This window comes from Haliotis rubra, unplaced genomic scaffold (genome assembly GCF_003918875.1).
Source record: "Haliotis rubra isolate DU_JTF1 unplaced genomic scaffold, ASM391887v1 Scf73, whole genome shotgun sequence".
Classification (NCBI taxonomy): domain Eukaryota; kingdom Metazoa; phylum Mollusca; class Gastropoda; order Lepetellida; family Haliotidae; genus Haliotis; species Haliotis rubra.
This window is the reverse complement of record NW_025767446.1, coordinates 2484422-2508596: the sequence shown is the minus strand read 5'-3', so window position 1 is coordinate 2508596 and position 24175 is coordinate 2484422. Positions and strand designations below refer to the sequence as shown.

The 24175-nt window shown below is 40.6% G+C and overlaps 1 protein-coding gene across 2 annotated transcripts; it reads right to left on the bottom strand.

Moving 5' to 3' along the window:
• Positions 1-686: 686 nt before the first annotated feature.
• Positions 687-22993, bottom strand: LOC124259563 (nucleolar protein 12-like). Of its 2 annotated transcripts, XR_006893865.1 has the most exons (6): positions 22929-22993; positions 12880-13001; positions 10035-10424; positions 6219-6313; positions 2584-3760; positions 687-2216 (listed from the first exon to the last, which is right to left on the bottom strand). XR_006893865.1 is itself a non-coding variant. In XM_046693712.1 (5 exons), exons 3-5 carry the CDS (start codon positions 10396-10398, stop codon positions 3617-3619), a joined length of 603 nt encoding a protein of 200 aa, XP_046549668.1. In that variant the 5' UTR covers positions 10399-10424; positions 12871-13001; positions 22929-22993; the 3' UTR covers positions 3085-3616. The 2 variants fall into 2 exon arrangements, 1 of the variants encoding a protein (XP_046549668.1); XM_046693712.1 differs by lacking the exon at positions 687-2216 and having other exon boundaries at positions 3085-3760; positions 12871-13001.
• Positions 22994-24175: the final 1182 nt, after the last annotated feature.

The window sequence follows — 24175 nt, the reverse complement described above, 5'->3', positions numbered from 1 at the left end:
ATGGCCTTTCCATCCTACCATGACTGATTACACTGAGAAATAAACGAATCTTGGTTATTTCACAATTTTATTCAGGCAACATGACAGATTCAACATTAACATAATGATTGATGTAGTTCTCCCAACTGCCAGTACCCATATGGCTGATGAATGTGACGCAGTTTGAATGTTAACGCTATCAGTCTGGCACTGAACACTACCTGTGAGAAGCAAGACAACATCAAAGTAAATAGTTTCACCAGGCTCTTAACATGTTTAAGTTGCTCTCAAAGGAAAGCATGTCTTGAATGAACAAATCACCTTCCTGCATTATCTCTGCAGGGATACATGTGTCAGCACATACACACAGAATTTCAAATAAACCATTTTGAGAATGAGTTAGGTTGTGGTGTTTAACACTGGTTTGAACAGTATTCAAGGTATATCAAGGCGTGTCAGCAAAATGGAGGAAAGCCTGATGCAACCACTTTCATGTTACCCACGAGCATGGGTTTGGTGAAGACAAACCTGGAAACAATCAAGGAGAATGAGGGATTCGAACCCATGAACATAGGCTCTGGTGTGTTATAGGCATGTAGCAATGTACAATGAATGAATGAGTCTCGATCCATAAAGTGTTCGTAAAGTTACGATCGTAACTAAGTAGTTTATCATAATGGAATACGAATGTCATAGAGCTATGAATGTTTTGTGGATGGGGACACAGTAGGTTAAAGGACTCGGACTGGTGTAGTTCCTGATATGGCATGGCTCCATCTGTGCAGATGCTACAGGCTTATGGTTTGTGGCTGGCTGTTCAGTTGAGAATTATTCCACATAAGTATTGAATCTAATCTGACCTGTATTTCAGACACATGGATGGACAACAGATGGTTCCTTGATCTGATGAGTCGATAAATACCCAATAACCACTTCCCACATTTCTTTATATCACCTTTGTCAACCTTATGGAGGAGACCTCAATGAGGTCTCAGACCTCAAACACTTTTTGGAAACCTACAAGCACATGTAAATCAAACAATAAAAAACAAGGCAAATTTCAAATCTGAACCCACATGCATTGGATCCATGGATACCTAAGGGAAGGAACTCTGCATAACAATTTGCAGTGGTGCGTTAGAATACTACTTGTCTTTGTGCATGCATCTTCAAATACCAGCACTGTATTCTCCTCACAGTTTCAATCCAAAGGATTTCTTAGTGTTCAGGGCCTACTTTCACAATGCACTAAGGTGATTGTAAGTCACTAGGGTAACCTTGGTGCAATGTTAAAGAATGCGAGCTAAGGTTAACCTTAGTAAAGGCTGCTGCGTGAAAGGAGCCCCTGGTCCAGACCTGTGTGATAAGGTAAGGCATAACTTTCTGGAACTGTTGACTGAAGACATCCCACTCAAGTTGACAGCTTGAAAACTCAGAGATAGACCAAATGCTGCATAAAATTCCATACTTTGCTTAAGTAGGCATGTCCTTAAAACAATATGAATGTCATAACATTAGAAAAAGCCCATAATTAATATTTATATGAACATATCTTTCTGAAAGGTCTGTTCGAGAAACTAAACACATACTATTAGGACTGAAGTTCAGTAGTTTCCTAAACAGAATTGACACAGTTAAAGTTAGCTTTGATATGTTTTCTATAGAACATTCAGCTTCAAACATTATACATTTTCTTCATTATATTTCTACCCTAAACCTGAGTAACCTTCTAAATGGATCATGAAAGATTGTCAAACTGGATTACCTAAGAACTACACTGTCAAACACTAGAAAGCATGAGAATAACATCAAAATAGATGATCTACGATGGACAATTTCATAAATAGTCTGTTTTATTATTTACACAGAAATGGCAATTTACAGCATGATATAAAGCAGGTATATAAATAGTGAGTTTTTCATAAATCTTAACACATCAGATTTGTATTGATAGTTTAAACACAATCAAAACTAGTCTTAGCTCTTAAATATCTTTGCAACAAACAACAGGATATAAATTAATAACACACATAACATCAATTATTTTGAAATCAAGGTTTCTAGTATTCAACTAAAACATAAACTTAATTTCCAAAACTATCCCGTTCATATAAAACACAGTATTTGGTCTAAGCTTTGTGAAAGCACTGAAACAAAAGCAAGACTGAAAACGCACACATAATTTCAATCCCCTTAAAATCAGATCTTTCATCACTGTATGCAGATCTCTGCATGAACTCGGAGGTTCCCTGCATGAACCTCCCAGGATCTCTGCATGAACCTCCCAGGATCTCTGCATGAACCCCTGAGGATCTCTGCATGAACCTCCGATGGTTGTTGCATGAACATGAGGATCTCTGCATGAACTCGGAGGTTCCCTGCATGAACCTCCCAGGATCTCTGCATGAACCCCTGAGGATCTCTGCATGAACCTCCGATGGTTGTTGCATGAACATGAGGATCTCTGCATGAACCTCCGATGGTCGCTGCATGAACCTCCGATGGTCGCTGCATGAACATGAGGATCTCTGCATGAACCTCCCACGATCTCTGCATGAACCCCTTAGGATCTCTGCATGAACCTCCAAGGATCTCTGCATGAACCTCTGAGGATCTCTGCATGAACCTGAGGATCTCTGCATGAACAATTTGACAGGAAGCTGCTTCAGGAGATTTCTCTAATCAGACACTTAAGCACTGCTTAGAGGTGAATCATGAGTCTTATCATTAGTGAGCAAAGTATTCAGACAAGTGTACATACAAATTCTGTATCTTGAAAGGAACTTGTGTTTTTTTGTCGGTTTCTTTGATTCAATTAAGTGTTAAAAATTGTCAAACTTTTTCACAAGGTTGAAATCTGATCGTTTCATAAACACATGTTATCATCTCATAGATTTTGTTGTAAATATTTGCTTGGTTTTCCCCTAATGCAACCTTCCAGTAGTAATGAGAGGTCATTAGATCTTCACACGGAGAATAAAGGATCTGATTTCAGTGAGATTGCTCTAACGTTTAGATCTACTGTAGTAGAAACTGACAACATCAATGACTGTTGCAAAATATGGATATTTCCTACCCAGGCTCGGCGACCATAAATGTCAAATATTTTATAAAGACACTAAATGATATTTACAGTAAAGCTGATATTTACAAAATATCAGGGCATATACAATTCTATGGGACAAATGAATTACCCAACATGACTGCATGAAACCCACCTGTGTAGCTGTCTGTCACTCATGCGCTGCGACCAAAGGGAGGTAATTCAATTCCAACTCAGTTATCTCCCATGGATATTGGCTTGGCTGAGTGCCGCATTAATGAGATATTGACAGAATGGGATCATAACAAAAGCAGAAGACTGCAGTCAGTACCTCCTCAAATGAGGTAGGATTCTATTGGATTGTCTGCATTGTCTAGATTTCCATCTACTGATCTGTAGCATAAAAATCAACAACTAAATGATTCTTGCACAAACTAACCTGTTTGTAACAAATGAAGTGAAATGTGATCAAACCATAACAACATAAACACTGACAGACAGCTACCCAGATTCTTCACTGAAGGCATCTGGTTGAGATGATGATTTCAGAGAGCAAATAGCAATGATGTAAATGATGAGCAGCAGTGTTGATGATCATGTTTTCTCAGGTGATGCTTTAGGTCGAGCAAGGGCTTGCAGTCTTCGCTTTAGTTTATCTTTCTTCTTCCCTGCTAATGGTGTGAATTCCACATTAATTCTCTGACCTGCTAACTTGGTCTGGTGTAGACGAAGAGCAATCTGAAATATAAATACGGTCTTTAGAAAGAAGTCTGACTCATGTGTCTTCGAAACAGTCACATCAGGACCACTCTGCAAGGCAGTGAGGGGAGGTGAGGTTTGGAGAGGATAGGATAGGTGAAGTGAGGAGAGAGGCCAAGGTTGGAGAGGAGAGGTGAAGCAAGGAGTGGATAGGAGAGGAGAGAGACGAAGGTTGGAGAGAAGAGGAGAGGTGACGCAATGAGAGGAGGGGAGAGAGGCGAAGGTTGGAGAGAAGAGGTGACGCAAGGAGAGGAGAGGAGAGGAGAGAGGCAAAGGTTGGAAAGAGGAGAGGTGAAGCAAGGAGTGGATGGGAGAGGAGAGAGACGAAGGTTGGAAAAAAGAGGAGAGGTGAAGCAAGGAGAGGAGAGAAGAGAGGCAAAGGTTGGAGAGAAGAGGAGAGGTGAACCAAAGAGAGGAGAGGAGAGAGGTGAAGGTTGGAGAGAAGAGGAGAGGGGACGCAAGGAGAGGAGGGGAGAGAGGTGAAGGTTAGAGAGAAGAGGAGAGGTGAGCCAAAGAGAGGCGAAGGTTGGAGAGGAGAGGTGAAGCAAGGAGTGGATAGAAGAGGAGAGGGCAAAGGTCGAGAGAAGAGGAGAGAGGACGCAAGGTGAGGAGGGGAGAGAGGCGAAGGTTGGAGAGGAGAGGTGAAGCAAGGAGAGAAGAGAAGAGAGCAAAGGTTGGAGAGAAGAGGAGAGGAGAAGCAAGGAGAGGAGAAAAGAGAGGCAAAGGTTGGAGAGGAGAGGTGAAGCAAAGAGTGGTTAGGAGAGGAGAGAGGCAAATGTTGGAGAGAAGAGGAGAGGTGACGCAAAGAGTGGATAGGAGAGGAGAGAGGCAAAGGTTGGAGGGGAGAGGAGACGTGAAGGTTGGATAGGAGAGGAGAGAGGCAAAGTTTGGAGAGAAGAGGAGAGGGGACGAAAGGAGAGGAGGGAAGAGAGGCAAAGGTTGGAGAGGAGAGGTGAAGGTTGGAGAGGAGAGGAGAGAGGCAAAGGTTGGAGAGAAGAGGAGAGGTGAAGCAAGGAGAGGAGAGGAGAGAGGCGAAGGTTGGAGAGAAGAGGAGAGGTGACGCAATGAGAGGAGGGCAGAGCGGCGAGGGTTGGAGAGGAGAGATGACGCAAGGAGAGGAGAGGCGAGAGGCAAAGGTTGGAGAGGAGAGGAGAGGTGAAGCAGGGAGAGGAGAGGAGAGAGGCGAAGGTTGGAGAGGACACCAGATCTACAGCCAGGGTAGCTGAGAGCAGCCATGGGAGCCTACAGTTAGGACATGCATCTTGTAGTTAGACCTATAGCTTGAGTTAACTTGGAGGATCATTTTCTTTATTTTACAAAGGTTTCTCCTTTGTAATCTTTTTAGAGCAAATGAAGAAACTTTGCAATCCATGATTGAGAAGCTTGATTAATTTGACAGGCTTGGGATAATTTATGGGACACTTTACATCACACTCGCCAGGTTCAAATCGGTTGGTTGGTTACTTGTTTAACACCACACTCAGCAATATTCCAGCTATATGGCAGTGGTCTGTCAATAATCGGGTCTGGACCAGTGAGTGAGTGAGTTTTGTTTTACGCTGCTTTTAGCCATATTCCAGCAACATGACAGCTGGGCACAGCACAAATGGGCATCACACATTGTACCCATGTCAACCAGACAATCCAGTGATCAACAGCATGAGCATCAATCCACACAATTGGGACACGATGACATGAGTCAACAAAGTCGGCGAGTCTCACCACCCGATGCTGTTAGTTTCCTCTTACGGGAAGCATGGGTTGCCGACGACCAGTTCTAACCTGGATCTTCATGGGTAGTTCAAATCTTAATGGGCTTCAAGGTGACTGAATTAAGTATGGTCAAGCACTTAGTACCACAGAACACACCCATCTTGTGTACATCCTATGTCTGACTGATGAAGGGGCAAGAAGTGGTGGTGGTGGAATTGGGTTTAACGCCGTGCTTGAGAATATTTCACTCAAATGACAACGTGCATGCGTGTGTATGTGCGGCTGCTTGTACTAGCCCAGACTGAAGCTGGTTTCATAGTGCTAATCCACTGAGATACCATGCCGTAGTGAAGCATGAATACCCCACTCAGACATATTATACTGACTCCGAGCCGACCAGTCCTTGTTGTACCCATTAATGCCGAGCGCCAGGCAGGGACCAACAAGTACCATATTTTAACGTCTTTTGGTATGACCCATGACCTTCCGCACTCCGGGCGGACGCTCTAACCACTACACCACGGAGGCGGTCAGGGGCAAGAAGTAGCCCTGAAAGTAGCTTATAAAGATGCTGTTATTCATAAAAATGCTCCATGCCATGCTGACATCCAACTTTATTTTCTACACAGAAGGACTGTATAAGTATAAATCTGATTATCATCCTCAGTTTACAAGTTATTCAGTAATGTTAATCCTTGAATTGCAGTGTTAATTCACACATTACCCCATGGCTTATTCTGTCCTTAAACTCCATGTAAGCATAGCCACGTCCCTTCTCCGTTCCCTTCTCCTTTGGAATACGTGTACTCTTCACACCTCCTGAAAAATAGTGGATCAAATGTTGATCGTTAACTGATAACAGGAATACTGATCATAAACTTGTAAAGCATTTATCTGTGTATTTCAGGTTATCATTAATCACAGCTAAAACATATTTCAATGTCACTCTAAACAAAACTTTGCTAGGTTTTACCCCTATGCTTTCAGAGCTGAAGTGACTCCATTATAACTATCATGAAATTAAAAAGATTTTTGATAACTTGGTCAAATTGGGATGATCAAACAAAGTATTTGGTCTTAGCTTTGTGCAGGAAAAGAACTTAACCTGAGATGAGACAAAAATGTACACTGGATTTTGATCTCAATAAAATCAGATGTTTCTGTTTGTTGCTTAACGCCACACTCAGCAATATTCAAGCTATATGATGGTGGATTGTAAACAATCATGTCCAGACAAGACAATCCAGTGATCAACTGTATGAACATCAATCTACACAATTGGGAACTGATGACAAGTGTCAACCAAGTCAGCGAGCCTGACCACCCGATCCCGTTAGTCGCCTCGTTATCTGGAGCCCTGCGCGTGGGGTCATCTCACCAAGGTCTTCAGCATGACATTACATTACAATTTCTTGTAATAATGAGTCATGTATTGTGTACTGCAACACCTACCAAAATGCACTGGATTTGTTCTTTCATCTGTGAATTTTTATGAAGGTAAATAACAATTACTCAATACACCAGACTTCGTCACACATATTTTGATGACTTTGACATGATGGAGTGAGTGAGATAGGCCTAAAAAAATTTTTTATGTGGTTCCGATTACTTGACCCTTACCGACCCTTGAATTCTGGTGCTGACCTTATTTTTTTAAGTGGTATGAATAAAATAAGCTGTCAGATACCATTGTTTTTTCCCGGCATCAATGGACATTGATAATTCTGATAGAGAAAGTCGACATGATGGCCTCAAGCTTGATTGAATAAACAATTTACTTCTAATAAAAAATGTAAAAATTAAAATAAAAATCCTACTTACCTACCCTAAATTATAAAGATGTGTAATCGGAACCATAATATTTTTTTTATTTGGCCTATTTGAGTTTTACACTGATTTTTGCAATATTCCAGCAATATCACAGCAAGGGACACCAGAAATGGGCTTCACACACTGTACTCATGTGGGGAATGAAACCCGGGTCTTCTGCGTGAGGAGCGAACGCTTTATCCACTGGGTCACCCCACTGCCCTGACATGTTGGATGTTGCAAAGTAATAGACATGGTATATAGAGCAAGCATGTAGCAACTAGATGCGCTTTTCCATCACAGTCATCAAGCTGCTGCCTTCTGCATAGTCTGTCTCACAGTCCCTGAACCACATTATTTTCCCTACTGCCTAGCCTTCTCTGCAGTGCTAAAGCCCTAAATAAAGCAAGTCTAGATTTCCTCAGGTTCTGAATCTCTGGTCTCCCTGGGGCTCCTTTTCAATTTATATGGGCTTGTTTGCTACTATTAAACTTATATATATTCAGAGACTAAGCATTAGTCTACCTTCTGCACTTCATAATTTCATTTTGATTTTGCCGAAAAGACACTTCAAGCAGGATATGTAAAGATGCAATGACAGTTTTTTCCAAACTTATTGTGATATTTCAAATCATAGTATTCTGTCATTCAAGGTGATATGGCCCACTTCTTCTGGTCAGCCAATCAGCCAGTCGAGCTGATGAGTGAAGCATTCACACACAGATTTCTGTACCTCAAGAAATGGAAGAGTTCCCAATATAGATCTGTTCAGTGGATGTGTGACACATGATGCCTTCAGGGCTGGCATGACATCTACACCCATGTATGCTAGTGAGGGTATATTTTTGTTGTGACACTTTTAATTTGCTAATCAAGCCAAATCATTTTTGAAAGCCTACATCTGATTGGTTGAAGAACCCATGCACCCTTCACCAGGCAGTGAGAGTTCCCTTAGCAACGTGTGAAAACGCCATTATGTTGGAACCCCTGAAGATCCGGGTTAGAATATTGATCTTCAGTAACCCATGCTTGTCGTAAGAGGCGACTAACGGGATCAGGTGGTCAGGCTCGCTGACTTGGTTGACCCACATGTCATCGGTTCCATATTGCGCAGATCGATGCTCATGCTGTTGATCACTGGATTGTCTGGTCCAGATTTGATTATTTACAGACCGCTGCCATATAGCTGGCATATTGCTGAGTGCGGCGTAAAACTAAACTCACTCACTCACTCATTATGTTGGAAAACACATGTTAAATCTCCAAATCAGCATCAATTACGTTAGGATTCAACCAGTGAGATCTCATCAGATCCTAACAGACATCTTCATGTGGAGGGCGGTGGGGTAGCCTAGTGGTTAAAGCGTTGGCTCGTCACGCCGAAGACCCCGGTTCGATTCCCTACATGGGCACAATGTGTTAAGCCCATTTCTGGTGTCCCCCGCCATGATATTGCTGGAATATTGCTAAAAGCGGCGGCGTAAAACTAAACTCAGTCAGTCAGTCAGTCTTCATGTGGACGTAACAAATAGCAAAGCTCCCTTACATACCAAATGTTTGTGTTTAAAGTAGAGGCATTCATATTCTTGTATATATTTTACACACTTTTCACTACACAGCTAATACAAGGTTATTTAGTCACTTCATACAAGAACTTTAGGTAGATACGGATGTATGATCTAACCTAAAATCAAGTTTTCACAGGTGTAACAATTTATGGAAAGGGAAGTAACTCTGTAACTTCTCCTCATATGAGGTGAGGTGTGGTGAAATTTGGTTTAACCTCTGGCTATGGGTCAATAGGACAAAAACTTAGTAGCAATTTCCAAGTGATGGAAATTAACCAAGATCATCGAGCAGACTTGGTCCTAAATGGGGCCAATATACCTTTATCAAAACTGGTCCAGCCAATACCACTAGAGTTCTTTTCAATTCCTTTTCTCATTAACATTTCTCATATTTATACTAAAGCTGAAAAAACATTTACATCATATCAAAAGTTTTTTGGGTTGTTGAGTGTGAGGTGTGAGTGGCACTGTGCAGAGTTGTGTCCCTTGGACATGCAAGAAACCAGGGGCGCGTTGTTTAGCCGATACGCTGTGCAGCGCTGCGCTTCTATTGGCTGAACAACGCCTGCACTGCATGCATCGCGAGCTCCAAGGCAGCAGCGACTGAGAGAGGTGCTTCCTGTAGTTGGCGACATTCAAAATGGCGTCACGGCATGTCATTCTGCAAGGTAATAGAGAAAACTTGTCTGCTCTCCTGTAACCAATAGGGACAAGTTTTTAATGTTGCGCATACAATTCAAAATCATTGCATGGAATATCTTCTGCAGCTTCGTGTGCCAAAAGTGTGGCTAGTATCGGTGATGTGTTTATATTGGACGACGCCATATTGAATGAAGCGCTCACACAGCAGTCCGTTGCGCGGGAAAGCAGGCAGCGTAGCGCAGCGAAGCTTGCAAACTTTTGCTGAACAACGCGCCCCTGTATTCATGTGGTTGAATTCCAGATTTTGAATATCATGTTTGTCAGCACCATGTCCAAGCTCTTGAGTTTCCCTAAGGTCTGAAAGATTTTGGGCTCTCCTCCTACAATTAGCTGACATGCCTAGATATAACTGGTATTCTGTTCAAAGCAGCATTCAACCCAACTCAATGTAAAGCTGATATTTTATTAATCTTCAGCATCAAATAACTTTTAATGCCATGTTACCATGGTAACACACTTACCTGTTTTTCTGAAATGTTCCTCGAGTTGCTCCTTGGTAATATCCACGGGTAGGTTACTAATGTACAGTGTGTGAGACTTGGGTAAATGGTGATTATTCACAACCGATAATCCATTGACAGGATTCACTGGTGCCACGCTAGGAATTGTCACATCTGTTTTCACCTGAGTCACCAGCACGGGTGGTTTAGGGGGAGTTTTCTTCTTCACAGTTGGCTTTGGAACAACAGGCTTAGCTGCTGCTGCTGTTGTTTTCTTATGGTTTGCATTGCGTGGATGTTGTGCTATAAGTTTCAGTTTCAATGTGTCTGTCAACTTGGATCGGAATCGACCACGATTTTCCCCTGAAGTCATCATTGAGCTCATACCGTCTTTGGAGGTCACAGTTCTTGCTGAAACAGAAATTTTGGAAAACATAAACTTACTGTCATTGTTCTTCAGACAATTTTGCACATGTCAAATCTGTGAGTGAGTGAGGGAGAGGGTTGTTTTTAGATCGTTTTTAGCAAAGAAAATGGACACCAGAAAAGGACTTCACAAACTGTACCAGTGTAGGGAATCGTTTTTTTTGGTGTGGCCTGCTAGCTCTGTAACCACTAGCCTACCCTACTGCTAGTCAGATTATGAGGTGAGGTGAAATTGGGTTTAACGTCGTGCTTGAGAATATTTTGCTCATATGACGACGTGCATGCGTGTGTATGTGTATGTGCGGCTGCTTGTACTAGCCCAGACTTAAGCTGGTTTTATAGTGCTAGCCCACTGGGATACCATGCTGCAGTGAAGCATGAATACCCCACTCAGACACATTATACTGACTCCGAGCCGACCAGTCCTTGTTGTACCCATTAATGCCGAGCGCCAGGCAGGGACCAACAAGTACCATATTTTAACGTCTTTTGGTATGACGCGTTCGGGGATCGAACCCGCAGACCTTCCGCTCTAACCACTACACCACGGAGGCGGTCAGTCAGATTATGAACACACAAGGCAACAGTCTAGCAACAGATTAAACGATAAAGGGAAGTGTGTCAAGACATGCAGAAAAACAGGCCTACCATACAAACGGTGAACAAATCCTCAAAACTGAACTTATATACATCAAAACAGAACAAAAATCCCCAAAATAGGAAAATAAACTTCCAAAACTTTAATTTCCTCTAAAACCGAAACAAATGCATCTGTAATGGAAAACTAATCATTTGAAATGGAAACAAAACTCGTGTATCAGCTACAAGAGCGGTTGCCAAGCGTACAAGACAGTAGTCATAGCATCCTGAAACAGCATAAAAATCACCAAACATGGCGGCGCGGGGAGACGAACAGGCTTTGGTAACTAATGTTTTTCGTCACAATGAGTCTAATCTTGAAAATTTGATATTGGGATGTAGCGCACCAACCCCCTATTGTAGTAAGCTTCAAACCTATGTTCATACTTCTCAGTGTCAGGCTTGCGGTTCTACACAGTGTGGTACCTTGTCTGACCAAAGATGGTTTGTACTTTGTTGTTGACATGTCGTGCTACCATTTCTCTTCGGTTTTGTAAATATAGTATTCACAGCGTGCCGTCACATTCAACGCAAGTGTTTGACAGAGTGACACTAATTGTGCATGTCAATCATAAGTCCCTACATTATAAGTCCCTAAAGATGTATGTTATGGTTCTGGTAACAGCAGTCTCAAATTAGGATGCATAGTCGTGGATTCTATGTTCTTTTTTATACAATTTATAGTATTACAGTGTGACGTATTGTCATAGATAATACTGTGCAGTCCTATGTCATCGTATCCCAATTGCGTAGATTGATGCTCATGCCGTTGGTCACTGGATTATCTGGTCCATTTGATTATTTACAGACTGCCGCCATGTAGCTGGAATATTGCTGAGTGTGGCATTAAACAACAAACCAACCAACCAACCAACCAAACATCTTGGTCAGCTCTTGTAACTAGTATTGTGCTGTTCGTTGTTTAACACCACGCTTATCAATATTCCAGCACACGCCTGTAAAAATCGATTGTGGATTGATCAAACTGTGAGCAATGATCCACTGATGAGCATAAACCAAGTCTGCGAAGTTTTACCACCCAATCCCGTTAGCAGAGCTGTCAACCCTAAAGATGGTTTGGTCCAGCCGAGACAAGCAAGGATCAAAACTCATGAGGGTCTCTTGGTGAGGGTCTCCTTCTTCCCCAAGAGAAAAAGAAAAAGAAAAGAAATTTAGTGATTTTCAGGAGCATTTGGAGCCTTCTGGTGGCATTATTTTGACACTAGAAGATGCATGCTAATAAATAATAATAAGCCGAATCATTCGCATAAACATCGTTTTAGTACTTCGTTCATTCAGGCGTTCTTTCAATGTTCAACTTTACGCAAAAACGAACGAAAATGCGTATTAATTTTGAAATTATTTTGGCTACCAGATATGCGTGAGACTATTATTTGGAGGCGTGAGAGCGTGACATTTGTCAATAAAGCGTGAGACTCACGCCAAATGCGTGAGAGTTGACAGGTATGCGTTAGTCACCTCTTACGACAAAGCATGGGTTGCTGAAGATCAATTTTAAACCAAATCGTTCCTGGGAACCTAATAGAACCTGGTATTACCTTTGGCAAGATGCCAATCTATACAACTCAACTTTCAATAGGAACATCATACTTCCACACAAAGCTGATTTTCATAATCACGATAATATGTGTATGTTCAAAGAGAACAAATAATTATAATTATCCCTATGAAATGTAAAGTAGTATATATTCCCAAGGGCAACATGGAAACAGTTTCAGATGAACAGCAATTCACTCAAAAAATATTTGTGAATGTTACAAAATATATTAACTGCTTTTACGGAGTGGTTGTGTTCTCTGTGGCCTCTTCTTGTCTCCCCAGGGGTCTCTACTGCGCAGAGTGCGACTGCTCGGGGGCAGATTCCGACGACATGGTTGCTTCCAACTAACAGTTCACCGGCGACTGCAAGATGGCAACAGAAAATAAGGATGAGTCAATGGGCGAGATTCTTTCAGTGAGGAGTGATACGATACTGTGACGATACAATGTCACAACACACATATTCATGTCAAATTATGAGGAAACTTCTTGACGCGTTTGTTCCAGTAGCCAGCTGTAGATGCATACCTAGCCTGTCTCACAGTCCATGACCCACATAAATATACCCCTACAGGGGTGGAAATAACCCATTGCCCAACGTCCGAGTCCAGTGTTTTTTTCTGTCGGGCAAGCAAATTTGTATATCACACTGTACAGGTGTCCAGTTGACTTTCCAATGTTAGTTACGTTGTTTATTTAAAAAATCAACAAGAAAATGGCCCGGTATAGTGGAAAGATTATCAGGGCAATTTATTTTATATGTGCCACTGTTTGGGAGTACACTAGCAATATAAGAGTTATTTCCACCCCTGCCCTACTGCTAAAGCACCTAATGAAGCATGTCTAGATTTCCTCAGGGAATCTTCCATCTCACTGGGGCTTCTTTTCAATCTAAATGGGTTTATTTGTTAATAATACTATCAAAATTACATATATTCAGAGACTACGTGTTAGTCTAACATATTCATTGTAGCTGTTTCAAGAAGTCAACTTTCCACAATGCTTAGCGACTTACTTTAGCCAATAATCTTTACCAGAAACAAGAGAATAAGAACTATCAAAGACATGCTCAGCTTTGGTAAGGAGTCTTGGGCCAGACCAATTTTATTTCTTGATTTACAGATAACCTACAGGCAGGAGGGAAAACAAAATAAAATAAAATCACCAGTCAAAGTACTATTCCTTCTAAATAATAAAAGGGTTTTACTTTTGGCAATTTGTGAATTGTATATGGGGCAAAAAAACAATAAACATTTTCTTGTAAGTTTACATATTTGGCTGATAAAAACATTAGGATTTTATTTTTTGAGAGGGAAAATTAATTTTTATTGCTTTTCTTATTCTTGAAAAAATACGACTGGCGAATCTGTAAAACAAGAAATAAAATTGGTCTGGCCTTATTAAGATAACTTACACGGTGATCAAAGTTGATCAGTGGCGAATATGCTGAGAGTGTGGGTTCAAATTCTGATGGGATTCAACCCCCAAAAGTACTAGAATCTGTACTTTACTGAGTGAGTGAGCCAGTGAGTTTAGGTTTACGCAGCACTCAGCAATATTCCAGCTATATGGTGGCGGTCTGTAAATAATCCTGACTGGACCAGACAAACCAGTGATCAACAACATGAGCATCAATCTACACAACTGGGATACGATGACATACGTCAACCAAACCTGCGAACCTGACCACCCGATCCCGTTAGTCACCTCTTACAACAAGCATGGGTTACTGAAGACCAATTCTAACTTGTCTTCACGGGTGTACTTTACTAAGAGACACAGCACATATTATTCTTTCGCTCTTAGTAGGGGACATTTATAAACAAATGATAAACATTTCTTACAGAGCAGAATAAAAGATGGATGATGGTAGTTTTGTGGAGCAAGGCAACCACGGAAAATTGGTTGGTTTGTTAATTTATGCCTGACTCAGCAATGTTTCAGCTATGTGAGAGCAGTGTGTAAATAATTGATGAATCAGTAACTGAGTACATGATTATATATCTGGGACAGACCGAACAGTGGCTACAGTGAAGTTGAGATTGTACCAATCAATTGATTATCATAATCACAATTGTCCTGTGATAAACATGATTTTCCAGCCTCATGTAAGAATGTCGAGTTTTGATTGGTTCACGTGACTCTGATAAAATACTATATGATATGCGTGCATATGTTTCTTTCTCCGGGTGCGAGACGATTAGTGCAAGCGGGATGCAGAGATCAAACCCCTTTTGATATGAAATCTGAGCTGTATTGGCTCCCGTCACATGCATGGGGCTTAGCTTCGGGGGGCTTTAAGGGTGGGAAAACGTGACGACACCCGGACGTGTCGCACATGACGTCAAAGCCAAGACACGGGGATTTCAATCCATAGTAACAACAAAACCCTGTGGTCGATGTATGAAACATAACAAGTACCTGCAGCGTGAAAAACTGCCGTAGATCGGGTTAAATCGGGCTTAAAGGCGCCCCGGCGTCGAACCCGTTAAAGACAGGTCACTTCTGATGATACCACCAGTTGGCCCTGGGAACCAGCTTCACGTTGATGTGCACCATGTCAATGGGTTGTGTATAGTCGTCGTCCACGCGACGTTTAAACAACAGCACCCACCGTTTCTGGCCCCTGATATAGGCCTATGTACACCCGTCACGATCAGTGAGCAGGGAGTACAAAAGTCGTATCATCCCGCGACGCCTCGGTGACCACGCGAAGTGAGAAAAGCGTGCATCGCCAAACCTTTAGTAACGTGCACTGCATTGAGGTCAATCATTCAGTTGGTGTCAACATGGCAGCAAGGAAACGTTTTGCCACAACTGAGAATGAAATTGATGCGTATTGTTTTCTTTTGATTTAGTAAAAACATTCGGCTTGATAAATGCGTTATCACAGGCTCGGGGAATATAACCTTACTCGGGACTGATAAAACCCTGTATTTCCCTCAACACGATGTGATAACTTATATTGTAATGACCATTGTAATAAAGAAGCTTATCACGTAGAGGGTAATGTCCGAGTAACTCTCCATTCCTTAAAATAACCCGGAGGTATACACTGTCACGTGAAAACATCGGAGGGGCCGAGGCACATTATTTTTAAGGAATGGAGAGTTACGAGGATATTACCCTACTTGAATTACATTCGAAGTATTGGGAATATTGCTGTTATCAAAATTAAATGTCAAAATGACAACATGAAGGTTTTATTTTGAAACTGGTACACATCGCTCCATTCCTGAAAAGTAATGGAGCGAACAGACAATGGAATGACGCCACACAAATGTTTAAAGAACAAATAAACTTTGTTTTTTGTCAAAATAGAGTACTCTTTTTAACAATATTACATATGAAAAATGATTTGTGGTTAGTCTTATGCGGAACACCAAATTCATTCTTAAAAACTACGCTTGTGGTTAATTAATACCGAGCGATTAAAAGTTGCCAAAAAGTCGCCTGCTTCACTCTCGCCCGCCAACGAAACCACAGACAGGTTAAGTAACTCTGTCGCCAGAGCACTGCAGTGACGTCATATGAGGAAGGATTTTCAGTTAGTTGTATATTAAAAGTGTGTAGCAAGCTCCACAGTTATTTTGATGATTTTTCAGACATCAAGCGATTTTGATGATTTCTCGACATCAACGCCATGAATCGTTGCGTTGTCGTCAATTGCTCCTAGGGGTCGGGCGATGGTGTCACTATGCACAGATTTCCACAGGACCCCGCAGTTCCCGCTAAATGGGTTATGTTTGTGAGTGCGAAGCGAGCGTTGTGGAAGCCTGAAACGATATCTTACATGTGTTCAGATCGTTTCACAGAAGTTAAAGAATCAAAACTACTTACTAGTTGTAGTAACATATGTATATGATTGATGACCATAAAGATTTTCCATGACACAACTAGTAACATAACGATTTCTTCCTCGGAAGCTAGGTTGTGGTCGAAGTAACAATAATACTGTAAGTAGTATTAAATTGACACCCACCTCGCTTCCACGAGAGAAATTGTTATGTTATAAGCTATGTCATGCAAAATCCTATTGGCCATCAGTCAAATACATATTTTACTACTAGTAGAAAGTAGTTTTGATTTTGTAACTCAGTGAAAACAAACCTAAATAGCATTTATCCTCAGACTGGTGGATGTTCGCGACAGGGCGCCAACATTTTTAAAAATCGTAAAGTCACAGGCTAAAGTCTGTTAGAATTAATGAGATTATGGTTTGTTTTCATCAAGTTAGAAAATCAAAACTACTTTCTACTCGTAGTTAAATATGTTTTTGAATCATAACCAAAAGGATTTTGCATGACAACTTATAACATAACGATTTCTTCCACGGAAAGGGAGGTGGGGGTCGAAGTGACAATACTGCGCGATAAATGTCTCTCTACATTCACGTGGTTAACGTCCACTCACCAGTATGTAGATACTAGTCAATGTACGTCTTTATATGTGGTCTTATAATCCTAATTACTTTATTATCATACTTGTATGCATTTTGAAACTAAATAAAAAGCAGACGATCTTCTGATACTTATAGTGTATTTATAACAGGACTATAATATCAAGACATTTTATTGTTTGCCAATGTGAATCATAATTCGCACACACGCCCTAGTGTATGTTGTCTGTCTCACGCCGAAAACAATGATTCTGTTGAATGCTACGACAAATGAATAAAAACAAAATGCAAATATTAAAATTAAAACAGATTAAAGTTATAGGAACAATGTCAGGCTATTACCTTGTTCGAGGAATGTATCCATCAATATCCACAAAAAAACAAGTGATATGCAATTCATCTGCAGCTGTTCCAAGTGATGTGTCTATTAACAGTCTAATATATGAAAAAGTGATATATCATTTCAGGTATTTCACATTGGTGTATAGTCTCATTGGTCACCCAAGATAGCAACTATCTGCATAATGTCCGCCATTCTTTTAAAAAAAAAGTAATTTAGTTAGCCAATAATGAGCAATCAATCAATGTATTGGCGGTTAATCCTTTGAAAGAAGGACATTGTTTTTACGCAGACACAGACACGACAGAGTGTATTCAGTATAGATTAGTAAATATACATACATAAACACTACTTTTGACAAATCCGCTGTGTAAGATAAAAGTAATTAATCAATCAGCGTGTTATCGGTTAATCCTTTGATCGATGTTTATAATGTTGAGTATTTACTCCAGACACAGGAAATGCCAAATGGAAACCTTTGTCTGGTAATCTAAGTGGTGTTACCACTAATTATACCTGTTATAAATTCATTAACTGACCATCAAGTGAATGATGACAAATAACATGTGTAGGTTTATACCACCTAACACAGGTTACAACAAGGGAGTTTTTGCATAAGAAATACATAAGCATTTGCTGTGTGCTAAATCTGTATGTACCTATTTACCTAAGTAAATTTTCAGATTCTTCTAGCAATGGCAAAGTAGGGTTGTTTAGTTTACGGATTCAAATAAATCAAATGTCAATTTTTAATACCATACCTAATAGATGTCATATTTTTACATGACATGATTAAATATCGAGGTAAAAAAACACAGAAATGGGATCAATTTGGATCAGTCATTATACCATCAAGGCATTAGAAAACCTGAAAAAGCCCCCACTGCTTTGATACTTATTACAATCAGACAAGAACTACCGGGTATATTTTCAAATACCTGCATCTGATGGGCATCCACCCTTCTTAATGTCGCACTGTTTAGGTTGAAGAAATTAACCATAACCGTGATGAGCGAGGCTGATCATCGTTTTCGCTTTCACTAGCGTCTGTCTCGAACAAATAAGGCCTAGCGACACCAAGCGATTTCGACAGAATCGTCTATGAAAACAAGTTGTAACTCGGAAACTAGGCAAAGCAGGAGACAAAATTAAATGACAGTAGATTGTGAGAACATATAGCTTTCATTTTTCACAACAGTTGTCACGATTTCCGATTTATACAAACCTGTAAACAAGATAATTTACCCCCTGAAATGTACATGAATTCTGCATCGGCCCTCATATCTATTCCTCATATGACGTCACAGAAACGCGCTGCTCTGATTGGTTGAAATTTCGTTCGCGGGTGAGAATTGTGCACTGTTGTCAAAAAGGTCGATTTAAGTTAATTAAAGATCGAAATGAGTAGTCTTAATGACGGGGTTTCATTTATAACGATGTCAATTAGTGATTTATGTATTTGTACCCCCCTAGAGTATATGTGATCTTTAATACTTTCTAAGCATAATTACGATTAATCTAAGGCAGAAAACAAACGATGGTGTCGGTGACCTAAATTAAGAATCCTTGCACAGGACTAACTGGCCTCTGTTCTGTAGATGTGTCTGCCCCCCTACATTAAGATGAACGTTACCAGAAAAAAATGATAAACAGTTTGATGACAGTTTACGTTCGGATTAAATATCTTCTCTTAAATATTTCAATTACATCTGTGATTAACATAAACCATATGGGGCAATCGTCGCATTTCTACTACCAATGTAAGTTCAGATCAGTACATCCAGATGAAGCTGAGTAGTCAAGCGACATTCCACGATTGCATTGTGGGAATGTAAACAAATGCGAAAGTTACTGTGTCGCTGAAAACTTGTGAGTCGGAATTGAGACATTTTAACCATCGGAAAACATAAGCGTAATGTTTCCACCAGTGATGTTAGCTGCATGAAGCAACCGCAAACCAAGAAACGGGATGCAACGGAGTAGTTTAATGTAGGAGGCTGTACGAGGCGATGACAACTGATATGCATCCTGACGTCGCTTACATTGTGACGTAATGCAAAATTGGTCGATTGCGAGGGGGCAGACTAGAATGGCGCAGTGACGCCAATACATGTGACGTAATGCAAAAAGTGCACATTATCATCTGATAAAGTACTGTCGGCACCTTTGATCTTTCACCGAAGCATCTTAGAATCCAAATTAAAATACACTAAAGGCCTATTCTTACCCAGACATCCAAGTATTGTACACTGAAGGCCTATTCTTACCCAGACATCCACGTATTGTACATTCAGGACCTATTCTCATCGAGACATTGAAGTATTGTACACTCAGGACCTATTCTTACCGAGACATCCAATTATTGTACACTGAGGACCTATTCTTTCCCAGACATCCAAGTATTGTACACTGAGGACCTATTCTTACCGAGACATCCAAGTATTGTACACTGAGGGCCTATTCTTACCCAGACATCCAATTATTGTACACTGAAGGCCTATTCTTACCCAGACATCCAAGTATTGTACACTGAGGGCCTATTCTTACCCAGACATCCAATTATTGTACACTGAGGACCTATTCTTTCCCAGACATCCAAGTATTGTACACTGAGGACCAATTCTTACCCAGACATCCAAGTATTGTACACTGAGGACCTATTCTTACCCAGACATCCAAGTATTGTACACTGAAGACCAATTCTTACTCAGACATCCAAGTATTGTACACTGAGGACCTATTCTTACCCAGACATCCAAGTATTGTACACTGAGGACCTATTCTTACCCAGACATCCAAGTATTGTACACTGAAGGCCTATTCTTACCCAGACATCCATGAATTGTACACTGAGGGCCTATTCTTACCCAGACATCCAAGTATTGTACACTGAGGGCCTATTCTTACCCAGACATCCAAGTATTGTACACTGAAGGCCTATTCTTACCCAGACATCCAAGTATTGTACACTGAAGGCCTATTCTTACCCAGACATCCAAGTATTGTACACTGAAGGCCTATTCTTACCCAGACATCCAAGTATTGTACACTGAAGGCCTATTCTTACCCAGACATCCAAGTATTGTACACTGAAGGCCTATTCTTACCCAGACATCCAAGTATTGTACACTGAAGGCCTATTCTTACCCAGACATCCAAGTATTGTACACTGAAGGCCTATTCTAACCCAGACATCCAAGTATTGTACATTCAGGACCTATTCTTACCCAGACATCCAAGTATTGTACACTGAAGGCCTATTCTTACCCAGACATCCAAGTATTGTACACTGAAGGCCTATTCTTACCCAGACATCCAAGTATTGTACACTGAAGGCCTATTCTTACCCAGACATCCAAGTATTGTACATTCAGGACCTATTCTTACCCAGACATACAAGTATTGTACACTGAGGGCCTATTCATACCCAGACATCCAAAGTATTGTACATTTAGGACCTATTCTTACCCAGACATCCAAGTTTTGTACACTGAGGACCTATTCTTACCCAGACATCCAAGTATTGTACACTGAAGGCCTATTCTTACCCAGACATCCAAGTTTTGTACACTGAGGACCTATTCTTACCCAGACATCCAAGTATTGTACACTGAAGGCCTATTCTTACCCAGACATCCAAGTTTTGTACACTGAGGACCTATTCTTACCCAGACATCCAAGTATTGTACACTGAAGGCCTATTCTTACCCAGACATCCAAGTATTGTACACTAAAGGCCTATCCTTACCCAGACATCAAAGTATTACACACTGAGTACCTATTCTTACCCAGACATCCAAGTATTGTACACCGAGGAACTATTCTTACCCAGACATCCATGTATTGTACACTCAGGACCTACTCTTACCCAGACACCATGAGACTCTTGTTTTTGAGGGGTACAGGTTGTGTTGATTATACGTATGTGTAACAGAGGGCTGGCCAACTCATACAATCATATACCGGTTTGCAGTAGCTAAATTGCTGATTCATATTCATATCTATGATTACACCATGAATAAGGCCAAGAAAAATATCTGATTTATTCAGGCGGTTCTGATTTGTGTGGGAAAGTTCTCTGTAACACAAGTTGGAACTGATTTTTCTCTGTAAACATAACTCTATTCAAACTTTGTCTTGACACATGGATATGTCCAAGATTTCACCCAAACTGTCCCAAGCACTCAAAATGGGGCAAAAAATATGGTTACTCCTGAATTGGGATCATTAAAAATATCAACCTAAGACGAATGTAAACTGTACTTTCAGAGTGTATTCAATGCAGTTACAGATTACAAAAACGACCATTAAAATTTCTTCCTATCTTGGTGTGGTTATCAGTGAAAAGCGGGTTATCTCTACAATGCCATAAACTAGTTAACAAGGCAGGGATTTACAGGACGCAAAGTTCCTGCATCCTATACACATAAAAATTGACAATGGACACAACGAAATTTATTAACGCATCCACTGGGACGCAGGAAAAGTCCAAATACTTTTTGTAAAGATTTAGATCAAGTAACAATAAGTTATCACCGAGTCTGCTACTAGCCGGGTTATGGTATCATTTGCAATTTAGTTACTGTAACAATGTGATGATCATGATACACAATACTGAATAACAGTAACTGAATTACAACAATATTGCAACGCAGTATTAATAATGATATTTAAGTGTCTCGGCCCCCCATTTTGTAGCCCAGGACCCCTGAAAATTAAGAGTATGTGTTCCAGGGACCCTCAAACCCTCAAATATAGGACTCAGGTAAATCCCTGAACAAGGTATCACATATCTAAACTCACATTCATAATTTGTAATGTCAGTTGTTGCAGATTTGGAGAGCAATGACCCCTGAGCAGGTCTAGGAAAATCCCTGCAGAAGTTCTAATTCTGGGGAACTATACATAACTTATATTACATTCCTTACATAGATATTGTCTGATTACTATATGTTCATATGCTGAAGATTACGTCTTGCAGTTTATTTGAAAAGGAAAAAATGCACAACTTTCAATTCAGTTCATTTAATGTAATAAAACCCATGTAAACAATTGCAAGTAACTTCAATGTTTACCACTGTATCATATCAACGCACATTGAATTTCAACACCCTGTGTCCAAACGTTGAACATTCTTTTCATTGTCAACAAAGTTCTTTCATGCCATTTTTTTCAGTTTGTAGACGATATATGGCAACACATTACTTTCAATGGTCGTGATATTCTTTGATGGCAAATTATATAGCAATTATACGAACAGATAATGCTTAGAAAGACAGTCGCGTCTGTGTACGTGAGACAGTGCATGCACGGAGACTAGACGCTGCCTTGCACCAGCTTGCTCACACAACACAGCTGTATTACGAAGGAACCTGGTTCACACCTTGATTTCACAAACCGAGCTCCGAACGTTAGCTGACAGAGCTCTCGTATCAGACAAGCTTTTGAACTGCTCCGAGGCGTAAGTATGACATTTAATTGGTTCCAAATTAACATCAAATTCTGACAACAACAATCCCGGAAAAAAATACGCTATTATTGTTATACTTACTGCTGTCATGACCTGCCCATGCCCCTTTCTTCTTCACACTGCCATCTGTCGAGCAAACATGTCACATTGTTTAAGGGGAGAGAACTCGATTTGACCTGTGATTATTGATCCACTGCGACTTCAGTTGGATACTATGTCAGAACAGAATTAACGCATATATCTAAACCGATACAGTTGGTTAAATGGTTACAAATCTCGTGAAATAAAAGTGTTAAACCAATGGTTCAACTTGTGTACAATTAATTGGATAACGAATAAAAAAATTATTCGTCCCTGATCGATTATGTTTCTCACTTTTATGAACAATAAAAAATACCAGCGCCTTGAGCATGCACTATTGCGTGATATGTGCACTATATAAATTTCCTATAATAATAATAATAATAATAATAATAATAATAATAATAATAATAATAATAATAATACCTTTTTGATAAAGCCAATGAATTTATTTATATCATTGAATTTTCTGGCCCTTTTGACACCAATGTGATTGGCAAGATTCAGGAAAAGCATGATTAATATGCGGACCTCGCCTTTGAAATGTCTCGCTTGCATCCCAAGTACACTGTCGTCAGGCTCCCCACTGTTCTCAGCGCCTTTGGTTTTGTACCTCCTGATCTCTTGGCGCAGATCAGGAGAGTGCCCGGGTTCTCCAACGGGAGCACAGCCCTTCTGACACTCTGGGTAATGCAGAAGGCTGCAGTGTTGGGGAGCCTTCATATTCTCCGGAAAGTTCTTGGTGGGTTCGACTAGGCAGCGTTTCCTGGGAGAAGTCCCATTCGCTGCCTGGGCTGCGTGTTGAGGGGGCAAGGGCCCTGAGCTGACGATGAGCCTTACCAGCCTGACTGTGCCAGGATCACCCGAACCCTCTCTGCTGCATACAATCTTTAATCTGTAAAACATAATAATAATAATAATAACAACAAGAAGTGTGCTTCTCATAATCGTCCAAATTCATTCGCTAACGATTTTTTTGTTTATTGTTTAACGCCTCACTCAGCAATATTCAAGCTGTATGACGACTAAAAGATCGAAGACCCAGTGATTGACATCATGAGCATCGTTCTACGCATTTGGGATGCGATGATTATTTATTCCAGACCAACGTCAGTGGCAAAGAGAACAGTGACGGCATTGATTGTTATAAGGGTAATGCTATTTTTTAGGGCATTATCATTTGCAGAAGCCCGAGGTCTTCCATTAACTGCCCGACGAAGGAGCTTCATGTATTTTAGCTATAAGAC